This window comes from Leishmania martiniquensis, chromosome 33 (genome assembly GCF_017916325.1).
Source record: "Leishmania martiniquensis isolate LSCM1 chromosome 33, whole genome shotgun sequence".
NCBI classification, from domain to species: Eukaryota; Euglenozoa; class Kinetoplastea; order Trypanosomatida; family Trypanosomatidae; genus Leishmania; species Leishmania martiniquensis.
The window spans coordinates 1318500-1344119 of record NC_090168.1 but is presented as its reverse complement, the minus strand read 5'-3'; the positions used below and the strand labels follow the sequence as shown (position 1 = coordinate 1344119).

The 25620-nt window shown below is 57.6% G+C and overlaps 7 protein-coding genes across 7 annotated transcripts; all 7 read right to left on the bottom strand.

The window, feature by feature from the left end:
• Nucleotides 1-412: 412 nt before the first annotated feature.
• LSCM1_02797 (uncharacterized protein) lies at nt 413-760 on the bottom strand (the record flags this gene model as incomplete). The annotated part of the gene is made up of 1 exon (XM_067320370.1): nt 413-760. The coding sequence occupies one exon, from the start codon at nt 758-760 to the stop codon at nt 413-415; it is 348 nt and encodes a 115-aa protein (XP_067175745.1).
• Nucleotides 761-1924: 1164 nt separating this feature from the next.
• On the bottom strand, nt 1925-3370 carry LSCM1_02796 (uncharacterized protein; the record flags this gene model as incomplete). Its single annotated transcript, XM_067320369.1, has 1 exon — nt 1925-3370. One exon carries the CDS (start codon nt 3368-3370, stop codon nt 1925-1927), a length of 1446 nt encoding a protein of 481 aa, XP_067175744.1.
• Nucleotides 3371-6604: 3234 nt separating this feature from the next.
• Nucleotides 6605-7759, bottom strand: LSCM1_02795 (uncharacterized protein; the record flags this gene model as incomplete). Its single annotated transcript, XM_067320368.1, has 1 exon — nt 6605-7759. The coding sequence occupies one exon, from the start codon at nt 7757-7759 to the stop codon at nt 6605-6607; it is 1155 nt and encodes a 384-aa protein (XP_067175743.1).
• A 1748-nt stretch (nt 7760-9507) lies between these two features.
• Nucleotides 9508-9966, bottom strand: LSCM1_02794 (uncharacterized protein; the record flags this gene model as incomplete). Its single annotated transcript, XM_067320367.1, has 1 exon — nt 9508-9966. One exon carries the CDS (start codon nt 9964-9966, stop codon nt 9508-9510), a length of 459 nt encoding a protein of 152 aa, XP_067175742.1.
• A 1406-nt stretch (nt 9967-11372) lies between these two features.
• On the bottom strand, nt 11373-12572 carry LSCM1_02793 (uncharacterized protein; the record flags this gene model as incomplete). The annotated part of the gene is made up of 1 exon (XM_067320366.1): nt 11373-12572. One exon carries the CDS (start codon nt 12570-12572, stop codon nt 11373-11375), a length of 1200 nt encoding a protein of 399 aa, XP_067175741.1.
• Nucleotides 12573-20557: 7985 nt separating this feature from the next.
• LSCM1_02791 (uncharacterized protein) lies at nt 20558-22345 on the bottom strand (the record flags this gene model as incomplete). Its single annotated transcript, XM_067320365.1, has 1 exon — nt 20558-22345. One exon carries the CDS (start codon nt 22343-22345, stop codon nt 20558-20560), a length of 1788 nt encoding a protein of 595 aa, XP_067175740.1.
• Nucleotides 22346-24028: 1683 nt separating this feature from the next.
• Nucleotides 24029-25453, bottom strand: LSCM1_02790 (uncharacterized protein; the record flags this gene model as incomplete). Its single annotated transcript, XM_067320364.1, has 1 exon — nt 24029-25453. The coding sequence occupies one exon, from the start codon at nt 25451-25453 to the stop codon at nt 24029-24031; it is 1425 nt and encodes a 474-aa protein (XP_067175739.1).
• Between the last annotated feature and the right edge of the window lie 167 nt (nt 25454-25620).

Below are 25620 nucleotides of genomic sequence, written 5' to 3'. Positions count from 1 at the left end.
ATACGTGTATGCAAGCCACACGGCAATGCCGCTACACAGCTGTGCTCGTTGTTGTCAAGTCTATAGCCTCTCTCCTATGCTCACCGCATGCCTCACCACCGTTTGGGGGGAATTCTGCATCAGGGAAAGCTCACGGATGCCACGCGCCGAAAAACAAGGGTGCACCGCATCAAGTAGCCAAAGAAAGCATCAGGAAGACAATGCGCGCCACACCGAAGACACAGTCGATGAAGCGCAGCAACGGCGGATGAACACCAGCGAGACACCACTATCGGGCGAAAAAGCGAAAGGCGCGAGAGGGCGAGGCAACGGCGATCGTACGCATATCTGCCTTCTCAGCAGCAGGGTATCCGTGATTACCGAGTGGCGAGGTAGCAATGCCAATACCACCACTCGAGAGTGACAGCTCGTGTCACGCATCTTCCTTCATCGAGGTGGGCGGAAGGCCAACATCTGTCCACTCTGCCACGAGCGGCTCTTCATACTGCACCGGGGCACTGCCAACGCGACCGAAGACGCCCATCCGGCGTGTGGTGATCGGCGCAGCGGTTGGTGACGCCGCGTTACCACTAGGCGGAGCTACACTACCGCATAGTACGCAGCTGGGCCGAATACCGTGCAGCAGTGGCCCGTTTGGCTGGAGTCGGTACTGCGAAGGCGGATCAAAGTCGAAGAGCAGCTTGAGACGTGCCTGCGAGACTGTCAAGGTCGGGTCCTCGATGTGCCATAGCTGGTGGCGGTACATGCTGTCTTGCGACATGGCGAGGCAGTTGGCGGTGATGGTGTGTGTGTGGGGGGAGGGGGAGGACAGAGCGTATTGTGGGTATCCTTCTGAGCTCCCCTGCACGTCGCTTGAGTGTAGGCCGAACGTTCAGTATTGGAGGTACCCGTACTCCCACACACGATCCCCGGCCCCCGAAACGCCGAGGTGACGGTAAGTAACGAAAGCAGCGAGAACAGTGTCGCCCAGTGCCGGTGCACAACTCTAAGCGGATCTGCGAGAGGCGAGCATCGTTCGGGCCGAGTAAAGAAGTTTGAGGAAGGGGCTGAGAAGGAGAGCCCTCGTCGGTAGTAGCTGTGGAAAGCGGTATCCGCAGCAGACCACTGCCGGCAGCTGAGGACTTGCCGACAGCCGCATGCAACGCGCGCCTGCAGAGGAGTAGCAGATCACAAAAGTCGAGCCTCATCAGTGATTCACACGGATCGCGCTCTCCGACCCTCAAGGCCCCTGGAGGAAGGGGAAGCGATGGTACAGCGGGTGGAGCGCCCACATCAGCTCCTCTACAACACGACAGGGTAAGCGCACGCTTCACACCCACGCCGAACGTGACGATTTCTACGCTCTTTCGTCTTTCCCCTTCCGCGTTGATTTATCGGCAGTACATCGCAAGGACATCCGCGCATCACAAGAGGAGAAAGCGAGACACAAACACACACACATACGCACACACAAAAACACACAGATACATACGTACCACGTCCGTTCAGTTGCAGTGAACCGACAGATGGGTGACAGGGACGCACTACGGAGGGGGAAAAAGAGGTTGCCCTGCTGAAGAAAACGTAGATGGCGCAAAAGAGAACCGACTCGCTTCCCATATATATATATACACACACACAGACACACAAACGGGGGGAGAGAGAGGAGGGGGGGGCGTGCTCCCTCTTGACATCCCCTGTGAGGCTTAGGTGCCATATGCCCAGACGGCCGAGATTTGCCTTTTCATCTCCTTTTTCTAACCTTCCCTGGCGCCGTTTGCGGCGGGTAAAGAGAGCGGACAGGAATGCAAAGAGGGCAGTCTCTGTTCCCTCCCCCTCCTTACCGCACCCCCCTCCCTCTACGCCCACCCTTTCTTCTGAAGCTGATCGACAGTGTGGTTACCTTCGGTGAGTATTACGAGCGCACGTACACGCAGAGAAGTGGCTACGCATCAGAAGGGGCGCGCACCCAGCCGAGAATAAGGTTGTTGTGTGTGTCTTCCAGAAAAAAACCTTGCGGGCTCAAGTACTCATGAAGGAGTAGCACTCGAGTATAGTCGCGGGGTCGGGCTGCTCCCTTCTGCTGTTGCTGCTGCTCGTCCGGCGCCTCCTTTGGGGTGCTCTGGCTGTTGCCCGTAGCGTTGTTGTGGAAGTCAGCATCGGTCAAATACCTTAGCGTTTCCCAAAAGGCGTTGTCCCAGTTTTGCTCGACGATGAATACTTTGTAGTAAAGGACGCTACAATTACTTGCTTCTCCCTCAGCACTCTCCTTCACAGAGGCGTGCGCGCAGCGGATGCTCGCAGAGCTTCCTGCAGCACTATTTCCTGCCGTGTCCTGCAGCTGTGCCACACTGTTACCGACTAAACCACTCTGCTGTGAAAGGAGCTGTCGTGGCAGCTGCGACCCGGGTGCCATGGGCTGCCGGCCCTGAGCCGAGGCGTTCTTCACAAGGAACCAGCGCACCTCCTTTCCTGCCTCGGCAACGCTGTGGTAAGGGCCGTGCACCGCCGTGACGACAGCGACGTGACCGAACGGCAGCGTATGAGGATTTCTGGCATACACGACGATGTCAAGCGGCTGCAGGAGCGCCCGACGCGAGTTCATTAACTGCGCGCTAGTTGAGAGGTTGTTGGCCTCCCCATTCAGCTTCATCCACAGGATACCTTTGCTGCGGTTCTGCACAAGTACACTTGGAAGAAAGAGATTCGTGTACCGCTCCAGCAGGACGGTGGAACTGCCACGACCATCGCGGCGCCCGTTTACGACGCTGGCAGTATCTGTGCGAAGCATATGATCCGCCGCAGGAAGGGATGGGAAGGTCAGAAGCGAGGTCAGGATCCAGTAGCGGCGGGCGTACTCGAGGGCCTGCCATTGAGAGCCAGTGTACAGTCGCTGCAGCCCAACCGACACGAAGTGCTCCATCCCATCATCCCTGTACTCATTTCGGCAATTGCTGTACGCTGCCACACCGCTGTTCTCACCCAGCATGCTGCCGAACGGTGTGGCGCACTGCTCTGCTCGCATGCGGCCAGAGAGACCGAAGACAAAATAGAATGTGATGACGAGAAGCACCATTGTGAACAGAACAGCCACCCACTGCTGATGGCAATGCTCCCGCGTTCGGATGATGGGCGAGGCGGCGTTGCTCCATAACGGCATCGAGTCGATACTGAAACGCCTGCTGGTGACGCTATTCAAGAGAAGTCCACTTTGACGAGTGCTCCCTCTGCCAGCAGTGCTGCCACCTTCACCGTTGCCGTCGCCAACGGTGCCGTAGGCGCGGTCCCGCGGAAAAACGAGAGGACTTGGCCGCTGTTTGGAAGAGCGGCTACGGCCGCCATTGCCGCCATTGCTCTTGCCATCCGAAGGATGCTGCAGTGAAGTACTCATCGCCTCGCCGTAGCGCTTTGGGGAAAAAACTGAAAAAATTGTCCCCAGGCCTCCGCTTGCCGTCGCGCTTCAGTTCGAGTCGAGAGAGAGAGGGTCTCTGGAAGGACTACGAGAGCGGGGTAGCCTTGAGAGAGATGCCGGTATCGCCTTCGGTCGACGCGGCGGTGATGCCGACGCCCGCGTCTTCGGCTAGCAGCGAAAATACAGAGAGGGGTACAACCGTGATACCTACCAAAAGCAGTATGAGAAGCGCACACCCATGTACCGAGACGGGCCCACTCCTTCAACAGCCAAGAACCGCCTGCGTACCAAAGCGATGGGTGAACGGGGCAACAAAATGCTAAAACGAAATGTGATGAGATCCTTTCTCCAGAAACACACACACACAGAGAGAGAAAAAGAAACGAATGCCGTCGTCCACTCAGCAAAGATTCAACACCACACTAGAAACGGAGTGAGATAAAAAACCTCAGCGACCACTCCTGCAAGGAGCCGCCGCGATGGGCTCAGCTGTGAACGATCTGAAGTCGCCACTATGAGAGGGCGACAGGATCCACGAGGAACAAACGTAGAGAAAAACTATGTATGAGAACGAGAGGTGCACAGAAGCGTACCGCATGAAGCCGCAGGCCTGGCCCTTTTCGATCAAAACAGGCAGGAGGGAGGAGGCACAGAAAGAGAACGAGCCGACGATGATCGCTCACAAAAAGCTGTGAGTGACCACCTGCGGTGCGCACGATTTACCCCTCCTCTAATATGCGCATGAAAAATATATTCGGACAGATACAGCAAGCCGCACACCGACTTTGCAGTAACACCTGAAAAGAAAACAAAAGAACAAGAGTGAAAGAGTGTCGAGTCGCTTTCGCCTAGTGTCCATGAATAACGGCCGCAGCACGCACGAATACCCAGACTGCGGAGATGCGCTCGCTTCATGCTGGCGCTCCCCCATCGTGTGGATGGCACAGACGTCATAGCGGTCCCTGGCCGATCCGGCGCAACGCCATCCGCGACCTGACCACCGGCATCCGTGGTGACGGGTGTCGCTGGCCTTCCCACGCTCGATGCACTCGACCCTGTCACCACCAGAGCTGGTGCGTCGGTGTCTTGGGTAGAAGCGGGTGGCCAGTGCCTTTACGATTCAGATTTTTTCCACCAGATTCCGTAATATCAAGCCTGGATGCACACTGGCACTTGAGGTTCTCACACCCTTTTAGAGCTCTATGCGTGCCCCTTCCCATCACGTGCAAACACTGGAGAGCACCGCCACCGCTTACGAGCCTCTGCCGTACCACGGCTCAGATGGCGCCGTCTAGGGCCAGCCGTCTGCTGTCGAGCTGGGCCATCGGCGTAGCGTCCCCCTTTCCCCACCCTCGTGCTCCTTCTGCAGACGCGTGCGGCGCCGGGGTGCACTCGGAGGGGCTGCGCGCCTTGACCCTGGTAGCGGCGCCTGTGGCGCGACTGCCTGGCTGGGCTGCCCGCAGGTGCCGCGACAGGGGGGTGGCCTTGTCTAGTGGAGAGAGAGGAGGAGAGAGGGGGGGTGCAGCGATGATGATCTGTAAGGGGCGGAGGCCCGCACCGCGCTAGTGAGCCTCGCGTAGTCGCACCGCGCACTGTCGGGCCGCGTCGTGAAACAGTGTCTGCCTCGACCGCTGGGCGCACGCGCGTCATGTGGACGCATGTAGGGCGCCGCCATAGCGGAGGCAGGCGGGGCGGGAGTCGGGGCACCGTCGTGGCAGCGCAGCATTGGGCTGCACGCTGCCTGCACCTCATGCCGCCACTGGCAGCCCACTTGCCTTGGTAGGCAGCTCCATCACCGTGAGGGAGGCCTGACGAGCGAGGAACGTGCGTTTCGTTGATGACGCGCGAATGTGACATCGTAGTTCGAAGTAGATGGCGAATCATGGACGCTACACTGGGTAATCTGCTACGCGGTGGTTTGTGTTCTCCTGTCGTCTTGGATGCTGGCGCCTACAGGGGAGGCCGAATGGCAGCGGTCGCGCATACAGGCCGGGGGGGTTGAAGGGGGTCGCAAAGACGCGTCAGACAGACCCACACAAAAGTCGCACCCAACGCACTTGGCGGCTCATGATTGGTGCTGCGTAAGCTACTTTCCTCCGCTGTGGCCTCTACTCGTGCGAGCTTACCCGCCGTCCACTGGGAAACTGGAGCCATTACGGTTGTGAGAGCGTCTGCCGCGCTCCAGCTGCTGCCGGTCATCGGACGTCGACGCCGAGAAAGCAAGAGTTGCGATCCCCGTCTGGGTAGCTGATATGGCTACAAAAGGCTTCAAATGGCTGCGAGGGCCTCACGCCAGAGCATTAACGCTTCGTTTTGGGCGGCACGCAATTCCACACAGCTCTTCAGTGCCTGGTGATTTTCTTCGTAGAGAGTGAGTGGCGGTGTGGCTTGTACGACATCTTTCTCTGAAAAGGACGTGACGAGTGCGAAGCTGTCTGCAATGAAGGCGTCGTGCCGAGCAAGTGTCTGGTCGAGCACCGCACTCAGTAGTTCCACCACAGTGACGAACGAATTGAAGCTATGCCTTCAGGGTCATCGCATGTTCGTCTCTTCGCTTTAGACGTCCTTTGGTGGAAGCAAGCACTGGCGCAACGCGCGCGTTTTCAACGACGTTTTCGCTGCTTCGGCTCAGGGAGAAGTGGGCGGGCCCAAGATGAGTTCCGCCACTGTCTTGCTAAAAGCGGCGTGATCAGATGAGCCGAGTGCGAGACTGTTATCTGCGGTAATTGCTTCTGCCTCGGTACCTGGTGCGCGCTGGAGTGCTTTGCCGAAGAACAAGCCCCACGGATCGACAGTGAAGCGGCGAAAGCGGGGCTGCAGCCTGTACTCTACATGGTCCCGTCGTCAAGAGGTGATCCGTTCCATTTGCCTAGATGATTGGTGACAGCCACAAGATCGGTAGGGATGGAGATGTTTAGCAGAATTGTGCAGCTTCAGGAAAGGTGCAGGGAGCGCCTCCTTCTAGGTAGGGAGAGGGGCGACCGGTAGCAGCGCCGAGCCCGAGAAGAGCACTAATCGAACACTGCTGCCAGCGAGGATGATGATGTTGGCAAGAGTGGCAATGCAGAGAAGGGATGGCCGGCTGCTATGACGCCTGCATAGGCGCTCCTCGCTTATCGCAACAACTGTGGAGGAGAGCATCACTGATAGTCAGGCCCAAGTCGACTAGCACAACATATGTATGCACACATGCGCAGATAAGCAAAGTCTGTGCTACGGCACGTCATCGTAGCGCACCCAGCCCTGAATGCCACAGAACGAATCCTGAATTGTGTACTGCAGCGGCCGTCCGTCGGCCGACTCCCGCACCTCTAGCGGCAGCGAACGTGAGTAGTTGCGATAGGGATCCGGCCATGGCGAGCTGTCCCAGTTTTGCTCCGCTATGTACACGAGGCCGTGACGTCGACGTGACTGTGACGCTGATGCGGAGGTGACGGCATCCCTGTAGGCGTCACCCGCATCCAGCTTCGAGGGCATTTCCACCCCAACCACGACCGCAACATGGCCAAAGGGAAGCGAGCGGTTGTTGTCACGGGGGTAGATGATTAAGTCGCCTACGCGGGGCCGGCTGCCACCGTCGCCCACCTTTGCTCCATTTCGGAACTTCAGCAGTGGCAGCTTTGTCGCACTGTCGAGAAGCGTTACAAAGTCGAGAGCGCCCCAAATATCCGCAGCTCCGTGAACGGAACCGAAGGTAGCGGGGGCCGGCGTGCCGCGCAGCATCCAGTAGCGTCGGGCGTACTCGACGCACTGCCACTTCATCCCTGTCTTCATGAGGCGCGTCTTTGCGTGCGGGGTGCGGAGAGCAGTCCACGCCCCCGGCCGAAGCGGGATTGGAATCTTGTGCTCTAGGAAAGAGATGCAGGTGACGCTGTGGCAGTTGCTGTAGGCAGTGACACCGTTGTGGGCCCCAAGAACGGCGCCAAAGGGCCCATCGCCGCCGTCCTGCCGACAAAGCTCGCCACGACAGCCGCCGGGGAGTAGCGATAGATTTGTGTCGGCGTCCGAAGTCGCGGGCCCGACTTCTGAACCGAAATCAGTGCCGTCAAGCTTCATGTACACGACGAGGCCAATCGTTGCCCAGATGAGAAGGCCAACGAGGATGCTGCGGGAGCAGCGCACGCGCCAGTATGGCCCGCTGCACCGCTCCTCATCCTTCGCCTGGTTCAGCAGCCGCATCGCGTACGCGTCGCACATCTCTGCATCGCTCGGATCCGACGCGCGCTGTTCAGCGAATAAAACCTCGTTGTGCGCCGGCAACGGCAACGACGGCGGAGGCGAGGACGACGACGAGGGACGAAGATGAGTGGGAGCGGCGGCGCCATCAGGAGCATTCGCAGCGCTAGATGACGGCCGGCGATGACGCATCAGAGCGAGAGAAGGGTTCTGAGAAAAAGTGTTGATGAGGTTAGTGTCGCGGTGGGCTGGGTGCTTTGCAGGTGGCGATCTACTCAGGGGTGCAGATGCATCCGGAAGAGAAATAGATTGAGAGACGTTTCAAGTGAGTCGAATGAAGAAAAGCGCGCCGTTCTGAGGGGGCAAGGGGGAGAAGTTTCGAGGGGGGCGGCGGCGGCGGGTGACATGAACCAGAGAGTCACATGGTAAGACCCGGCGGAAATATGCTTCACACCAACCTCACCGGGCGCAGCGCTTCTGCCGCACAGATACGGCGCAAATACTAGAAAACGGTTGCGTAATTCTTCTTCGAGTCCAGCACACTCTGAGCTTCCAGCCAACAGCGAGCAACAATTTCCTCAGCCTTGCCAAGAAAAGTGTGTCGGAGAGAGAGAAGGAGGCAGACAGCTCCCATGCTGCCTTTGAATCCTCAGAAGGCATCCTTACGACCATCCCTCCATACTCTGTGCCTCTTTCCCGACAGTTACGTCGGCTTTGGTAGGCACCACGCGTGAGTGGGTGTGCCTATGTCTCCATCCATGGAGCTCCCTCTCAGCGTGGCGCGCGTCCTCAGCTCATCACCTATTCGCTACTCAGCTCATTCACTCTTACAAGGCAGTGCGGCACTCATGGTGACTGCGCTCGCAGGGGAAGCGTCGCACTACACAGGCTAGTCTCAATTAGAGACGCGCGCAGCTACAGAAGCGAGCGGAAAGGAGGGAGAACAAGGCGTACGGCAGAGAGTCATGCGAGAGCGCCATGCGCTAGATGGGTGCGTTCCCCGCGCCACTCCACCCCAGGCAAACAGGCACACACACACACTCACACACACATGCACACAGCTACAAGCTGATATTCTCGCAGCAGTGAGGGACTGAATCGGCGTACCCATGCCGCATTCGATAACAAACGTGGAACTCGACTCTGGTGCAAAGAAAAAAAAAAGAAACGCCGATCAACTTGCAGGTGAGTAGCGAGTAAGGAAAAAAGAGGGAGGGGCAGTGTAAACGCTCATTCTTTTTTGCACCTGAGGCGTCGCTGAGCCGAGGACAGGGAGGGTGCGTAGGAGAGGGGAGGGGGGAGGGAGGGTCGGCAAAGACACACGCAACGTTGAGCGCTCTCTCTACGAAGCACGTGGGAGGATGCTCTCCTGGGACGCAGTGCAGCAGAAAAGAGGATCCGAGCCGCGTATGCGTCCGCCAAGCATCTATGCGTGCTAATGCCGTTTGCGCGATAGAAGGCGCGCCGCCGCCTGAGGATGCGACAAGGGCAAAGAAAGCGGAGGCAACGGCGTCTTTTTTTTTTGTTTCTGATGAATCATAGATAGATAGAAAGCCATGAGCAGCAGCAACAGCTATCGAAACCTGTCCACATGTGCGACGGCGTCCCCGATGGGCGTGTGCACCATGTCTTCAGATAGAAAAGGACCAAGTGATTGAGAGCACATCGACAGCGACACAGTGGGCGAAAGAGAGGCGCACCTGGCGGATGCCTGTTTTGTGAGGAAAAGGAAGTGTAGGTGACGGACGAGAGGAGACGCCCCACGCGGGTGCACAGAGCGCAGTCCACACAGACGATCTCACCACTCACGACGTCTAGGCACTGTGAGCACGCAGCCCGCTTGAAAGACGCGTCTGCGAGGGACGGAGGGGAAGTAAACGGCCACAGCAGAGCAGCAGGCAATGACCTCTATGAGGCTAACATCACCTTGAGTTGCGTCCTTAGCACAGACGCTTCTGCTGCCAAAACTTTATACGGCGTTCATCCACGGCCAGCTCGAAAAACGTCTGGTACGTTTGCGCTGAGAAGTCAACACTTCTGTCTCTACCGCGGGGGTCTGAAACGCTGTGCACATGTGCCGTAGCACGCCGACGCCATGAACCCTGGCGAGGCGCCGTCTTTCTATTCGTGGAGACTCCAGAGAAAAGAAGAAGGTGCCCGAGTGGAGGTGTCATCCAAACTGATAATGGCAATGAGGACGAAGGGTTGCTCAATTCCCGTGCACCGGACGATGTGGAAACGCGATGAAAAGGCGACGGGTTGCAGAAGAGCGTTTTCTCGCTTACCTCAGAGGCGTGGCAGAGGTTTACTTCCTTGCCCTCAGCGCTGCTGGTACTTGGACGATGTAACGCGAGCGGCGACGCGCCAACGCATCGGAATATAGAGTAGACAGAGCCCATGGCTCGAAGGGGGGGCTCGGTGATGGAGTCACCACGAGCGCTTGCGAAAAAGGTGTGGAAGGAGAGAAGCCAAGGGTGTAGGAAACCACAAAAGCAGTGGCGCTCACTCAACTGCGCAGACTCGCGCCGCATGGAAAGTGGCGAGTGGGAGTGATGTGAGAAACGACGACACCTTCGCTACCAGGCGCGCCACTCCAGCAAGACTAAGTGTGCGAACAAGTACGCACAACAATAGGTAGCCAGTGCCTCGGTTGTACGGAAACAGGGTCAAAGAGCTGGGCCCCGCCAGCCCGGTTTCGCGCCGCGCAGCCCGTCCCACTGCAACGGCATAGAGTGCACATTAAGGCAAGGACGACGTTTCACCTCACCTCCACGCATCACGGGACGCAGCAGGTTGCTGCCTGCACTTGCCCGCCCGTCGGGACGAGCGGGAGTGAGGTGGTACAGCGCCCGCACCGACGTCGCAGCCAACGCACAGAGGGGGCGCAGGGGTAGGCCACAGGCTCATGGCCTCCGCACAGACCGGGTACCGCAGGCCAGCACCGGGTCGAGGCGGCCCTGCAGCGCCAGAAGAGGAGAACAAATGAGAAGAGCAGGAAGAAGTAGACCGAGAGAATCGTCCAGTTGCATTGGGGAGTGCACCCAGAAGAGACCGCGCTCGCACAGCTTGTGCTACCTCTTGTTCGCATCTTTGGCGCACTCCGCAGAAACGTAGATCACAGAGGAGAAGAGGAAGAGCAACAAGGAAGAAGGAATACATATCAATGCATACACAGAGAGAGGAGACTCCACTTCAAGCCGCCACACTGCATACACACATAACACAACTGCTCACAACAGCAGCGCAATGCGCAGCATTCGCATCCGCATAACTGCCATCCAGTGGAGATGTGTGCCGCTTGAAGGCACCAGCAAGGGAATAAAAGTTTGGCAAAAAAATAAAAACCGAGACCCTAACCGTAGTACCGATAAATGAGAAAGGGCCAGAGGCAACCGACAGAGAGGCCTCTTTATGGATAACAGAGAGAGAAAGAGGATGAGGAGGAGCGGAATAGAGAATGAGAGTCGCTAAGACAAAAGAAAACGCCGTCCACACCCCCAAGCACAGACCTAAACACACACACACACACACAAAGCGAGTCGGCGTCCGTTGACCACTCTCACAGTCGCATGCACACACAACCAAAAGTTGGGGCGGGGCCACAGGCTGCAAAGGGAAGCGCTACGCCCGCATGAAGAGCGGAGTTGCATCTGGGGCACAAGTGAGAGGGGAAGAGGGAGAAAAACTGTCGAGACGGTGACGTTGATACCTTTCACGCGCAGTGAGCACACTCGGGGTCCGCGGCACGTCACTCCAGTACTATCTTCACTCCTTGTCCCGCTTCCAGTCAGTATCTTTACTTATCTTACCACTTCCACGCGCTCTCCGGGCGTGGTGCACCTGTGGCCTGCGACGCTCTGCCCGATGCGGCGTCGATCGACTGCGGGCACGCAGTCGATCGGTTATGCACGCTTCCTGTATTCGAGCCCAGAGGCGATACTGCCGTACCAAAGGCAAGGGAGGACATCGGGGGAGCAGGGGCATGAGTCAGCTTGTTTTTTCGGAGCGACTTTACCGAGCTCGTTGACGGCTGCGATGCCTGCATAGCCACCAGGGAGGTCGAAGAGCCCGAATCACCGAAAAAATCGCTCATTTCCACGGCGTTGTCAGTCACTGCAGGGCTTGACGGATCCGTCTTACCGCCACCAAAGCACACGCCGGGGCTTCGCATCGCCTTGATAGGCTTATTTTCCATTTCAACGAAAAGGCTATGGTTACCGACGCTGCCGCGCGTCGGCGGGGGTAGGTATCCAAGCTTGTGGCCACCGAAAGGGTCCCCTGCTGTTGCGTATGCTGGCTCCACTACGCGGTTTCTGTTGTCGCGGCCGGGTAGCCTGGAGTAGAGCGGGTGCTGCTGCGGCTCCATCGATGAGCGCGCTCGGCCATCAGGCCCGCCGCGGTTATGACCAAAGAAGGGGCATCCGCGTGGGCAAAGCCGTCCACCGTACATGGCGAGGGCAACAATGAAAACAATGAGAAATATCCAAACGGTAGCACTTCCTGAAAGGCCACCATCCTCCGGGCGCTGCACTATTGGAGAGGCCGTGATGGTGGTTAGGGTGGTCGTAACCTCCCTTGAAGGGGCTGTGGTTTTGGCCTTCATAGAGTCGGCCGGATCTTCTCTTTCCGTATTGGATGAAGAATGTGCAGTAAAGGAGTCATTATTCGCTCCAGACGACGCTGCCGCAGAGTCTCTGCTGGCCCTACCGGCCCCCGAATCGGAGCTGGCGCCCCTGGCCACTGCGCCGACGCCGCTGGTGGTTGCAGAGAACGCTGTCTCAGGCTCGATAGATGGCTTCTCTACCGTCTTGTGGGAGGAGAAGGACTGCTTACTGTGAGCAGATGTCGCTGTGATACCTGCTTTTCTATCGGAGCCCGTCTGCGCGTCTGTACTGTCGAGGACTGCGTCTTTGGCCACAGGCTCGGCACCATTGCAGCCGCTGCCAGAGCCCCTTTTCACAACTCTCTGAAGGACAAAGCCTTCCTGCTCTGCCAGTTCACGCATGTGGTTCTGAGCGTGTACAGAGGTCCAGCAGCAACATGCCAAAGCCAGCAGGAGAGCGAGGGTGACAGACAGTACACGGCCACAGTGATGGCTGCCACAGCGTTGATGTCGCAACGAATACATCCTCGTCACTTTTATTCCCTTTTTGTTTCTTCTCGTGCCTCCCACACTGACGGAGTAGGTGAAAACAGAGGTGTGCATGTGTGTGTGTGCGTGTGTGGGGGGGGGGGTTGCAGTCACAGACGGTTGTTGGCAACAGCGCAAAAGACAGAGCGGGGACCGACACGCGCGGAAAGGGTGAGCACACAGCCCCGCGCACGAACGGTAATGAGCGGGCCGAGGAAGAAATAGAAGGCAGACTAACGAAGAGCGAAGCGAAACGGCAGCGTGAGAGTCGAAGAGAAATATGTAGCGCAGAGGGAAAATCACTCTTGAGCGCGTGCGTGTGTATGCCATTGAGAAAGAGGGCGGACGCGGTCGGGAGAGATGTCGAAGAGGCAAAAATTAGCGAGTGGAAAGGAAGATGGCTCGCAGAGACATGTGTACTCATGCGCCGACGCACACGCGTCGCCTTCTCTTCTCCTCTCACGCTGCATGCATATATACATCTGAAGGGTGGCACGTGCGCCGGGAAAAGACGGTGGTGGATGCAGAGCGACGGCAACAGAGAGCGAGATTTGAGCCCTCCATCTACACCCACATGCAAAGAGCCGCTGATGTATATGTGAGCTGAGAATCGAGCTCCCCGCTCCATCCAGCTGCACATCTGAAAACTGTTGAGCTTTTTTTCGTGTGTGTGCGCGTTCGTGCATTGATAAGCATCAAAGAAGACCAACGCTTCAGCATAAAATGTTTGTTTATCTTCATTACTTCTTTCTCTTCCGACCCTTCTTGTTGCTTTACTGCTGCTATTTGTCCCTTGGTGCAACCCGTTTGCTGAGAACACCTCTCGTGCGTATTTTTCATCGCCCACGATCCCTCCTTCTCCACACCGCACCTCCCACTGCTCTATCTACGATGCACAACACAATGTTGCCGACTTTACCGGTGCCTCTGCCCTCATCCCTTTCAAGGGAGCTGACGAAGTTCTTTGACAGGCGCATAGCCGCGCTGTCGGTTCGTGCCGTATGTTCGCTCAGCCAAAGGGACGCGTACACGGGCACCTCCACCCACCCACACACAGAGGGGGAGAGAGCCGCCATCACGCATTAGCACAGATATGCGAGTGAAACGACACAAAAAAAGAAGGAACGTTGGCCAGGCGGTGAGATCGTTTGGAGCGTGGGCAGTGGGGCTGGTGTGTCGTAGATCAGACAAAGAGGGAGGGGAAAGGGAAACGAGTGACGGAGGCTGCGCACGATCGCCAGGGCAGCCACAGCCGCCAGCAACCCCCCACTCCCACCGTCTGAAAGCACACGCTGGAGAATGCGAAAGAGGAGAGAGAGGGAGACAGAGAGAGAGAGGGAAGGAAATACACACAGAGGGAGGCGAAAGTAGGGAAAAGAGAAAAGGCAGAGGGGGGCGAACGCAAGGTACAGCGCATAGCGTGATAAAGTAAAATTGGTATCGATCCGCCGGCGTCTGTATGCGCGTAGATGTCGAATCAACAGAAACGCCCAACGGCCAGAGTCTTTGCATTCTGTGAAACTCGCACCAGTCCTATGTATACGCATATATATATATATAGGTGTCTGCAGAGGCACCTCCACGGTGGACTTGCAGGCGCTTGCTCGGTTGTCAGTTTGGGAGTGCGCGATGGTTGCAACGCATAATCTCCCCTTCCTGGGACGAGGGAGGGCTTGGCTTGGCTCACTAATGAAAAAGGAAACGCGCCGGAAACGACATGTCGGAAACGGGTGCCTTTATTCAAGCAAAAAAAACACGAAGGAGGAGCAGCAGAGAGGGCTACCGCCGTCTCATAACAGAAAAAAAACAGCAAGAAGATATACTTCACGAGGCTGACGAAGATAACCGAGCATATGCGTAGACCCGCTTACGGCAGATTCACTTGCCCACGACTCACCGGCGGATAGAAGCGACCTGTGTAGGGGTAGACAGACACGAAAACAAAGCAAATAAAAATAAAAGCACACACACACAGACGCACACTTGCTCACTGACACACCCAAACAGAGAGGGGGGAGGAAGGTTATGTTGCGTTTTAGGAAAATATCGCGACCTGCGTGGAAGATGATACGGTCGCGGGAGGAGGCGGACGATCGCATGGGATACGCACACGTATATCACAACGTATGCGCAAAGCGCAACGCTTCACGAAGCATACAGCGGAAGAGGTAGACAAGGAAACTGAGGGCGCTACACCCACGAGACAGACAAAGCGCGCACACACCGAAAGCAGTAGCGGCGTGACACCACCGTCCGTCCCGTTAAGCCCCCCTGCTCATCCTCCATACAAAGAGGCCGGAAAAGAACAGGACATCGCCCAGCGTTCGCTTATACGTCTCATAGCTCTTCCCATGACTCACTTACCTACAGACGCCTGAAAACGACCTTGCTCTATGGAACGCCCTCCTTTCAATCAAGCGCAAGGTGTTTCGCACGTGCTGCGCGCACGCACCGCGCGGCCGACCGCCATGCATCTCTCCCCGCATCTCTTCCCTCCACCACTGGCGCCCTTCTGCTCTCTGGATGCGGTTTTTCTGGATGTGGTACACCACGCCGCCGGCGGTCGGCAGCGCTCTACTGCGCCGCGCTCGCATTCTCCGATCCTGGAGGCCTCCCCCCAGGCAGCGGAGCTGCCTGGGGGGAGCGCTGTGGGGAAAGGGCAAGTCTAGCGGTGGGGCACGCTGGACAGGCAGGCTGCAGGCTCATGGACCTCGCACAGACCGGGTATAGCGGGCTAGCAGGGGCAGTGGTCTTTTTTAAAAGACGTACGGAATAAAAAATGCAACTGGACCAAGAAGAAAAGGCCAAGACCGGGACAGCCGCTGTCCGCAGCGCGCTGTGCTTACACTACTTGACGCATAAATAAGCAGGTCAGTCATGAGCACAAGAGGCACATGTCGCTGTCTGTATATGCTTTCGAAGCGTGAGCAAAGGTTTCTGTAGCGCGTAGATGAGTACACGTGCGCATCTACAGGTTTGTGTATACGCTGCATAGCAGGAAGTACCACTGAAGAGTTTTACTTCTTTTTGCCGCATCTTGCGATGGTGCTCTTCGAGCGTTTACTCGTAGCGCATCCACCCGAGAATCTCAGCTTCCGGGTCATAAAGTGTTACAGTCGAGGTGATCATATCGTAGTTGAGATAAATCTTTCTACTGTAGTTGTGCTGCTCCCCAGCCCATACCCTATTATTCCAGTTTTGCTCGGCCAAATAGACAACACCGTCTGCGGCCAGCTCAATAGCCGCGATGACGGCAACATGGCCGCAGGGCAGCCCATTGTCTTGGACGGGGTAGATGATGATGTCGCCCATCTGCGGTGCCTTGAGGCCGTCGCTCATGCGACCTCCGTTTTCAAACCTCAACAGCGGGGTCGTTAACGAGGTGTTCTCCACGAGCCTCACGTAGGTCAGATTCCAAATTTCTGCTGCACTAGGAACAGGCTCAAAGAACGCGGGCTGCGGTGACCCACGCAGCATCCAGTATCGACGTGCAAACTCAACGCCCTGCCACGCCATCCCTGTAAAGAACCGCTGGAGATAGAACGTGATTTCCCCTGTCTCCGGGTTCCGCTCTGGCACCGTCAGGTTCATGAACGTCTGGTTGCCGGACTCGAACGTTTCATTGCAGTTGCTGTAAGCTAAGACACCGTTGTAGACGCCAAGGATGGAGCCGAAGGGCGTAACGCATAGATCGGCCGGCCTCTTTCCATCGTCTATGCAGTTTCCGCGGTAGCGGAAGCCGCTGTAGAATACGCCAAAGACAATGAAGGTGAGAAAGAGGAGCAAGAGGGCTGCCAGGTGCCACTTGATGATGCCGTACAGCAGTGGATCACTCTTCAGTAGGAGGCGGCGCACCGGACTACAGCAGCCGACGGCGTTCTGGTTCTCAGAGGGGCTACTGTAGGCACCTTCGCTGCCGGCGGCGTCACAGTTGTTGGGTGGAGTAGCAACAGCGTTGCTGCTGGCAGGCCGGCGGATGACGACTTCGGCATGTGCAGCGTCGTCAGTACAGGCGACCGGTGTAGAAGAGAACTGCGCAACGCTTTCCAGGTTGCTGCATTGTATTACTCCTCCACTTGGAGGCCAGGAGGAGTCGGAGGGGGACTCGACTGCGAGCCTCTTGGGTGAAGGAGCGTTTCGCATCTCGCTGACGAAATGAGTCGGCTCCATTGGCAGAAAATCGCTCGAGCCTGTTCTGCATTCCCTTCTTCCGGTTGTGCTACCCCTCGCCGAGGACAAGAGGGGGGGAAGGAGCAGGTGGAAAGGCGGAGGGATGCCGAGGTTCTATATGACGATAAGAAGAGCGGCGGCCCTAGGTGTTAATGGGAGTCACTGCAGCAGCTGTGCGTTTCAGGTTTGGGCGGCCCGACGGGCTTCAAGGCGGGAAGGCGGGGCAGACTTTGAAAAGAGGATCCACGTAGGAAACAGGAGGGGAAAAAGCAAAGCAGGTGCGAGTGTGCGGAGGACAACACGCAGGGAGTGATGCCGATCTCTTTACGTCAGTGCCGGGAGCAATTGGGGCGCTCTGGTGCAAAGAGGAAGAGAGAGAGGGTGTGGGAGAGGACAGGTGGGCAGCGGTGAGGATGGGAACATGATCGGGTCGCTGCAGGGGCAACATCAGTGGCTCCTGCAAAGACCAGAGATCCGCCCGCAGCGTTTTCGCGCGTCCGAAGACCGCGTGAGAGCGAGAGCGAGAGAGGGTTTGGGCGCATACCGAAACCCGTGATGGTGCGTACTCTCGTGTGCTGACATCATCTGCGGTGCTTCACGTAGCCGCGGCCACCGCTCCTTCCTTTCCCCCGCACTCTTCCACATCGCTGTATGTTTTCCGCACCTGCACGTGAGGGCACCGGTGAAAGCATTCGGCTTGAAATGAGACAGAGAATGAGTGAGCAAAACAGCGACGACTCTGAGGATGAGAATGCGCAGTGAAAGCATTCCGGGAGGTACGAGAGAGGAGTGTGTGTGTGCGCGCGTGTGTGAGGGAGGGGGGTTAATGCGATGGTGCTCTTCGAGCGTTTACTCGTAGCGCATCCACCCGAGAATCTCAGCTTCCGGGTCATAAAGTGTTACAGTCGAGGTGATCATATCGTAGTTGAGATAAATCTTTCTACTGTAGTTGTGCTGCTCCCCAGCCCATACCCTATTATTCCAGTTTTGCTCGGCTAAATAGACAACACCGTCTGCGGCCAGCTCAATAGCCGCGATGACGGCAACATGGCCGTAGGGCATCCCATTGTCTTGGACGGGGTAGATGATGATGTCGCCCATCTGCGGTGCCTTGAGGCCGTCGCTCATGCGACCTCCGTTTTCAAACCTCAACAGCGGGGTCGTTAACGAGGTGTTCTCCACGAGCCTCACGTAGGTCAGATTCCAAATGTCCGCTGCTCCACGGACGGATTCAAAGAACGCGGGCTGCGGTGACCCACGCAGCATCCAGTATCGACGTGCAAACTCAACGCACTGCCACGCCATCCCTGTAAAGAACCGCTGGAGATAGAACGTGATTTCCCCTGTCTCCGGGTTCCGCTCTGGCACCGTCAGGTTCATGAACGTCTGGTTGCCGGACTCGAACGTTTCATTGCAGTTGCTGTAAGCTAAGACACCGTTGTAGACGCCAAGGATGGAGCCGAAGGGCGTAACGCATAGATCGGCCGGCCTCTTTCCATCGTCTATGCAGTTTCCGCGGTAGCGGAAGCCGCTGTAGAATACGCCAAAGACAATGAAGGTGAGAAAGAGGAGCAAGAGGGCTGCCAGGTGCCACTTGATGATGCCGTACAGCAGTGGATCACTCTTCAGTAGGAGGCGGCGCACCGGACTACAGCAGCCGACGGCGTTCTGGTTCTCAGAGGGGCTACTGTAGGCACCTTCGCTGCCGGCGGCGTCACAGTTGTTGGGTGGAGTAGCAACAGCGTTGCTGCTGGCAGGCCGGCGGATGACGACTTCGGCATGTGCAGCGTCGTCAGTACAGGCGACCGGTGTAGAAGAGAACTGCGCAACGCTTTCCAGGTTGCTGCATTGTATTACTCCTCCACTTGGAGGCCAGGAGGAGTCGGAGGGGGACTCGACTGCGAGCCTCTTGGGTGAAGGAGCGTTTCGCATCTCGCTGACGAAATGAGTCGGCTCCATTGGCAGAAAATCGCTCGAGCCTGTTCTGCATTCCCTTCTTCCGGTTGTGCTACCCCTCGCCGAGGACAAGAGGGGGGGGAAGGAGCAGGTGGAAAGGCGGAGGGATGCCGAGGTTCTATATGACGATAAGAAGAGCGGCGGCCCTAGGTGTTAATGGGAGTCACTGCAGCAGCTGTGCGTTTCAGGTTTGGGCGGCCCGACGGGCTTCAAGGCGGGAAGGCGGGGCAGACTTTGAAAAGAGGATCCACGTAGGAAACAGGAGGGGAAAAAGCAAAGCAGGTGCGAGTGTGCGGAGGACAACACGCAGGGAGTGATGCCGATCTCTTTACGTCAGTGCCGGGAGCAATTGGGGCGCTCTGGTGCAAAGAGGAAGAGAGAGAGGGTGTGGGAGAGGACAGGTGGGCAGCGGTGAGGATGGGAACATGATCGGGTCGCTGCAGGGGCAACATCAGTGGCTCCTGCAAAGACCAGAGATCCGCCCGCAGCGTTTTCGCGCGTCCGAAGACCGCGTGAGAGCGAGAGCGAGAGAGGGTTTGGGCGCATACCGAAACCCGTGATGGTGCGCGTACTCTCGTGTGCTGACATCATCTGCGGTGCTTCACGTAGCCGCGGCCACCGCTCCTTCCTTTCCCCCGCACTCTTCCACATCGCTGTATGTTTTCCGCACCTGCACGTGAGGGCACCGGTGAAAGCATTCGGCTTGAAATGAGACAGAGAATGAGTGAGCAAAACAGCGACGACTCTGAGGATGAGAATGCGCAGTGAAAGCATTCCGGGAGGTACGAGAGAGGAGTGTGTGTGTGCGCGCGTGTGTGAGGGAGGGGGGTTAATGCGATGGTGCTCGGCTGGCGAGCAACAGAAGAGAAAGGAGAGCCATATAGGAAAACTCTGGCCTTCCTTTCTCCCCAATATCCTCTTGCTGCCGACATGATACCACGTGGTGATTGAGCCCACGAGCCACCACGCGAGGCACAATCGGCTTAGGGCTCATGCATCCCTGCCCTACCGCCTATCTATAGCTCCTCGCCGCTGCGGGGAATGAGGAGAAGGATCGGTCAGCAACAGTCATAGCGAATGTCGCCTGTCACCCCCTGCGGCCCCGTCGCGGCAACACATGCCCTTAGACGCATCGACGAGGAATCGCCACCGGCTCTCAATCGCACATGTCTCTATGCTCCGCTCTTGATCAGATTCGGCTCTCTTTTATGACCTCGTCGACACCCTCTCCAACCATCTCAACCCGTCAGTGGGCAAGAAAGCTGCAACTCGTGGCGGTTGCCGGGGCCTACTCACGGATGTCGCACTCATCTTGCCTTGGGGGTGCGCGCGCACAGAAAGGGAAAGTTGAACCTCCGCTCCTCTCATTTCTTTTTGTTTTTGCCTTTGCTTCTCTCAACATGTCGCGTTCTGAGCTGTTACCGATCCGCGCAGACACACTTACCAGCGCTACGCACAAAAAGGCACATACGCCCATCAATGTGGTGCTGCTGATAGAGCCCCATGCGCCCTGACCTTGGTAACTGACACCGGCCCTCATCGCCGCAGCGTTGGCAGGCGCGCTCCGATGTCGAGCTGCTACACGCTCCCCCCTCCCACCCCCTCACACATCAACACAAGAACACAAAAAATCACCGTGAGCATCATAGAACATCTGCACGGGAGGCAATGCTCGCACTTGCCGAACCACTCTGCCTCTGTCCTCCTCATCCACGACGAAAAGCGTTCCGGTGTTATTGCTCTGCCATATTCCACGTCTGCCCACACTTCTTGCAGCGCAAAATGTCAGGTAAGTTGTCGTGCGCCTGCACCGAGTAGCTGCTCTCGTACGCGTCGTTGGCACCGCAGTGCGGGCAGCTATACAGCGCGGTAGTGGTGCGCCCAGCTGGGGAGCCTAAAGTGGAACTGCCAGTCGAGACGTTGTCGTTGGGTGAGAAGACGCCGTATGGAGAGATCGGCGAGCCAGTGGCGCTGCAAGCTGGAGAGGTCGGCAAGTTCCAGTCCAATTTCATCTTCGGTGGGCGGCGCTGTCGCGCGCGGACGAGAAAGGCAAGATCCCCTGCGTACTTAACAATGTCCTCCACATCAATCTTACCCTCCAACACGAGGCGCCGCAGTGCTTTCCCGGTGTCGCCGGCATCGCCAAAGGCTGAGAGCACTAGCATCTGCGCATCCGCGTCGCAGCGGCGCTCCAGCGCGTCTTCGATGGTGGCACACAACGACATTGTATCGAGGCTGCCAGGCGCATCGTTGACCTCTTCGTTGGTGAAGCAACTGAAGAGGTTTACACCGATGCGGCCGAGCCCGTTGTCGCCAGCCACGTCATCGGAGCAGGTCTCGATGGAGCACCGGTCCACCTCGTTTTCCGCGGAGAGCTGCTGCTTTGTGTTCTGCGGCAAGGAGTGAAACCAGTAGTTCAGTATGGCCTGCGCCAGCTGCACCACGGGCGTGGTGAAGGAGCGGAGGAGGCTGCCGACGGCAACACCAACCCCTGTCTCCTGCAGCTGCGTCACAGTCACGTCCACGTTCGTCAGCTGCCGAAGAACTCCAAGAATGTCTGCCTCGACATCTAATGCCGTTGCGGCACCGCAAAGACACTGCGATATGTAGTTGCGCAGCTGCTGCGTGCACGTTCGCAACTCCGTCGACGATGCCGCACGGCGTGCGCTGCGCAGCTTGCGGTAGTAATAGGCAGGATCGTGACGGGGATGATAGTCGGACAGCGTGCCTGCCCCTAGGTTGTACTCCTCTAGTTTGCTCTGCCGCTCGTACTTGGCCTTTTTTATGGCGGATCGGCTCGAGGAGGCCCCGGTGCGCCGCTGGAATACGTCCTCGTCGTTCCCATTCTTGTCATCGTCACTGGAACTGCGAGCATCGGCCTCCTCCTCCGAATATGCGCCGCCGCGGTGATGACGACGATGACTCTTCGACGCCTTCTTCTGCACATGAAATGACCTCTCTGAGTCAGGATGGCCACCGTCATCTCCGCTGCCGTTATGCTTCTTTTTCTTGTGCCTCTTAGACACCTTATCCCTCTTGTATTCCTTTTTTACGGAGATGTGCGGCTCCGCCTTCACCGCCTCCGCTTCGGCGGCCAGCACCTCCCAATCCACCTCATCCTCACCGGAGGCCGTATGATTCATCTGCCCCTCAGCGGCAGCAGCGGTAGGTGGTGGGGCTTGCGGGTGCTCCTCCCCGGGAGTGGCATCCATGCCAGCCACGGCGGCGATCATTTCATCGATAGCGGCGGAACAGCTCTCGTCGCTTCGACCGGCTTGAATGAGTTCCGCGTCCTGCGTTGCACCGTAGTAGGGGCGCAGCTGCTCCACATCCGCCGAGCTTGCAAACGCCAGAGTTGCGGCGGTGCTTGGGCCACAGAGAAGAACGACATCGCTGCCCTCGGGAAGGTCGTGTCCCGCCTGCGCAGGGTCCAGGACCATCGCGGGCCACCAAGGGAAGCCGTCCTGTTTCATCCAAACCCATGAGTTAACGGGGTAGCCGGCGGAGGTGCTTGCGCTCATTGTCCACGCGCGAAGGCCGTCTTCAAGACGAGAGAGAGAGAGGACGCTAATGTGCGGATTCCTCCTCTTTGTTGCGCTCGGCTGCTTTCGCGATGCAGATGGGCGCTGTGTACACACATATACACACGCACACCTGCACGCACACACGCGATATCACAAACGCACACGAAAATTAAAATGAGGCGGATATCATACGGAGTCGCACCTCTTCAGCGTTGCCTCTCGTTTCTTGGGACAGCAAGCCTTTTCTTTCTCCCCCTCCCCCACCTGCTTGGTGCTGCTACAGGTGCTGGCGTGTTTGCCTGTGTGTGTGTGTGTGTGTACGTGCGTTCACCGAAGACTCTGTCGGGGCGTATAGAGGGGAGGGAAAGGCAGAGGGCGGGACAGGAGGCAGATTACAATGGAAAGCAAACATAGACGAGCTAGCGCACAGAAGTCACCTTCGCATCACATTTGTGGCATTCGGTGCATACACACGCAGACATATCGACAGAATCCGACGAAATCACACGGGGAGGATTCACGGTGCAGTCCTCGAGGCAGGAGACACCGTAAGTTGGTATGTGTCTTTCTCCGTGTGCGTGCGCGCGCAAGAGTGCTCTGGAGAGGGTAACGAGAGAGAGCGTGTGTGTATGCATGTGTGGGTTGGGAATGGAGGACAGGAAAGGAACAGGCACCTTTTATCTAGTAAACCGAGGGCATATTCTGCACACATACCGATACACACACATAGAGGTCCCAATGACTCACATGACCAAATAAGCCCTCCTTGCTCAGCTGCTACGAGTGCATATATATGTGTGTATATATATAGATGTGCGCACCCTTGTCTGTGTTTAGCGAGTGTGCCCACTTGTGTCCGGTGGCTGCAGAATCAAACATTCACCTTCATTGACGACACGCAGGCATACGAGAAAAAAAATGACATTATCAGCGGCGACTCACACTCACACACACACAGAACGGCACAGACACAGACCCTCTCTTCCCCCTCCCTCTCTCTCGTTCCTTTCCTTCGCATCCTCCACACTCCCTCCCTCCCCGGCATCCGTCGCACATCAAAAGGTCCGTGAACGTTAGCCGTTAAGGAACGCAAGACACCGCTAAACAACCACAACTTTTACGCAGCCTGACACAACCCCCTCCACCTCCCCTCTTCTACTTACCGCCGTAACGAGGGGAGGAACGAGAAATGATCGACGCCGTACTCCGCACCCAATGCGGACTTTCTCTCTACAGGAAGCCTGCGCGCCGTTTTTATGTTTGACGCCACGCCCACTCACGCTGAAGTTAGAACAGGTGCCGCCACCTAAGCAGCTCCTATAGCGCCTTAATCGCATGAAGAGCGTGCAATTATGGCGAATACGCTACGAAGAGAGAGAGGATGACAGACGTGCCCCCGTGTCTCTGCTTGTATCGCCCGCCCGCCCGCCCCTCCTCCTCTTCCTCCACTGGATGGTGGCCTTCTTCCACCCTTTTCGCTTCTCTGTTCTTCACAGGCAAAGATGGACAAGAAGCGAACGAGGGAGAAAGTGTGCGTGTGCGTGTGCGTGTGTGGAGGAGAGTATGTGAGGATGAGCAAGCCGGACCGAGAGGAGAAGGAGGATGAGAGGCGCGGAACGGCAGAGTACCCCTCACCCTCCTCCCCTCAGCTGCATGCGCTTCTGCGTCGGGAACGGGTGTCTACTCCTGCGTCCAGGTATTCTTGCAATCCAGACAGGTAACGTACTTGGTCGTCGGCTCGTCCGCGCTGCGCGTCTGCTGCTCGTAGAAGGTGCAGTTGCGCTTGCCGCAGCGACCACATTTGAAGAGGGAGGTGATGTTGAGCCCGGCCTTCTCGGCGGCCTCGATGGCCCTCATCTTCTCCTGGATGCGCTGCTCCTGCCGAGCCTTCTCGCTCTTGGTGGTGAACACCTCGTTCGGCTGATCCAAGTACTTTTTCGGTGTCCACTCACCAGAGAGAAGGTTATCGCGAACAAAGGCGAGTTCCTCCTCGCGCAGCCGAAGCAGCAGCATCTGACGCTCATCGCGGTCGGTGATTTCAGCGGCCAATCTTCGGGCCACTCCTTCAATGACGGTTTCATCGTAACGCGTCGTGCTCAGGGGGCTATCAAGGAGCTGATAGATGTTATCGTAAAATGTCTTGCGCTGCTGTGGCGCCACATCGCCAGAGTCTGCGCCGGCCGCCGCTCCTGCTCCAGCTGCTGCTGTTGCCGCCGATAGAGACACGCTGCTCCCAAAGGCGCTTTCAGTGGGAGCAAATGAAGACGCCGGCGGCTGTTTGCTAAGTGAACTTGCCGGCTCCGTCGCTACCGCTGCCGCCGCCGTACTAGTGGACGGCGCAGGCAGCTGGCGCTGCTGAACGCTGCGGATGGCTGCGAGGGTCTCAGCGGGCAGGTGGCGCGCCCAGAAGGAGATCATGGCGCGGGCAAGGGGCCACAGCGGCTTCAGTGCTGACCCAGTCAGCACTGACCCAACTGCAACACCAATCTTTGTGTCCTCCAGCTCCGCCAGGTAGACATCCACCCCGTCTAGCTGACAGAGTGCCGCGCGCACCGTCGTCACGTCTTGCGCCGCCACAGCTGACGAAATCGTCCTCGAAATCTCGTGAAGTTCGTCGCTGCGCAGGTGGTGGTAGCCGGAAACAGAGCGCGTGCCAGCGGCCCCACCACCATAGGCAACCATGTCATCGTCACCCATGTCGCGAGCTCGCTTTGCCGCCGCGCGGTTCACGGCTGCCGCACCCGCGCTGGCAGCCGTACTGGAGCCACCGGGGGCCACCCTGGCGCCGCCCACTATGGCAGGCTCTGACTTGAGTGGGTTCGCTTCCGCGTCAGCAGCGGCGCTGCGGATGGATGCCTCCAGCTCAGGGTTGACTGTGACTGCCTTCTCCGATGATGTTTCGAAGAAGCAGATGTTCGCGGTATCGGTGTGGCTGTTCAGCTCGTATAGCGTTGCCGGCTGCTCCACACCAGCGTAGAACTGAACGGCCAGGTCCAAGCCAGGGGTGCGAGTGCCTACTTCCTCGTCGCTGAGTACGCGTGCCGGCCACCAGCCATCCCCTTCTATGTACACCCACACGCGATCACCCGGAATGTAGGTCGACATGGTGAGCTAAGGCAGGCGCCCGAGAAGCAGACACACAGGCACAGACACACTAGGTAAACGAAACGGGAGACAGCGGGGGAGGCCGAAAGAGTAGTGCTGTGCGGTTCGAGACCTGACGTAGACTCCACCAGTTACGTCTCTGCGCTTGCGCGCGTGTGTATGTCTAT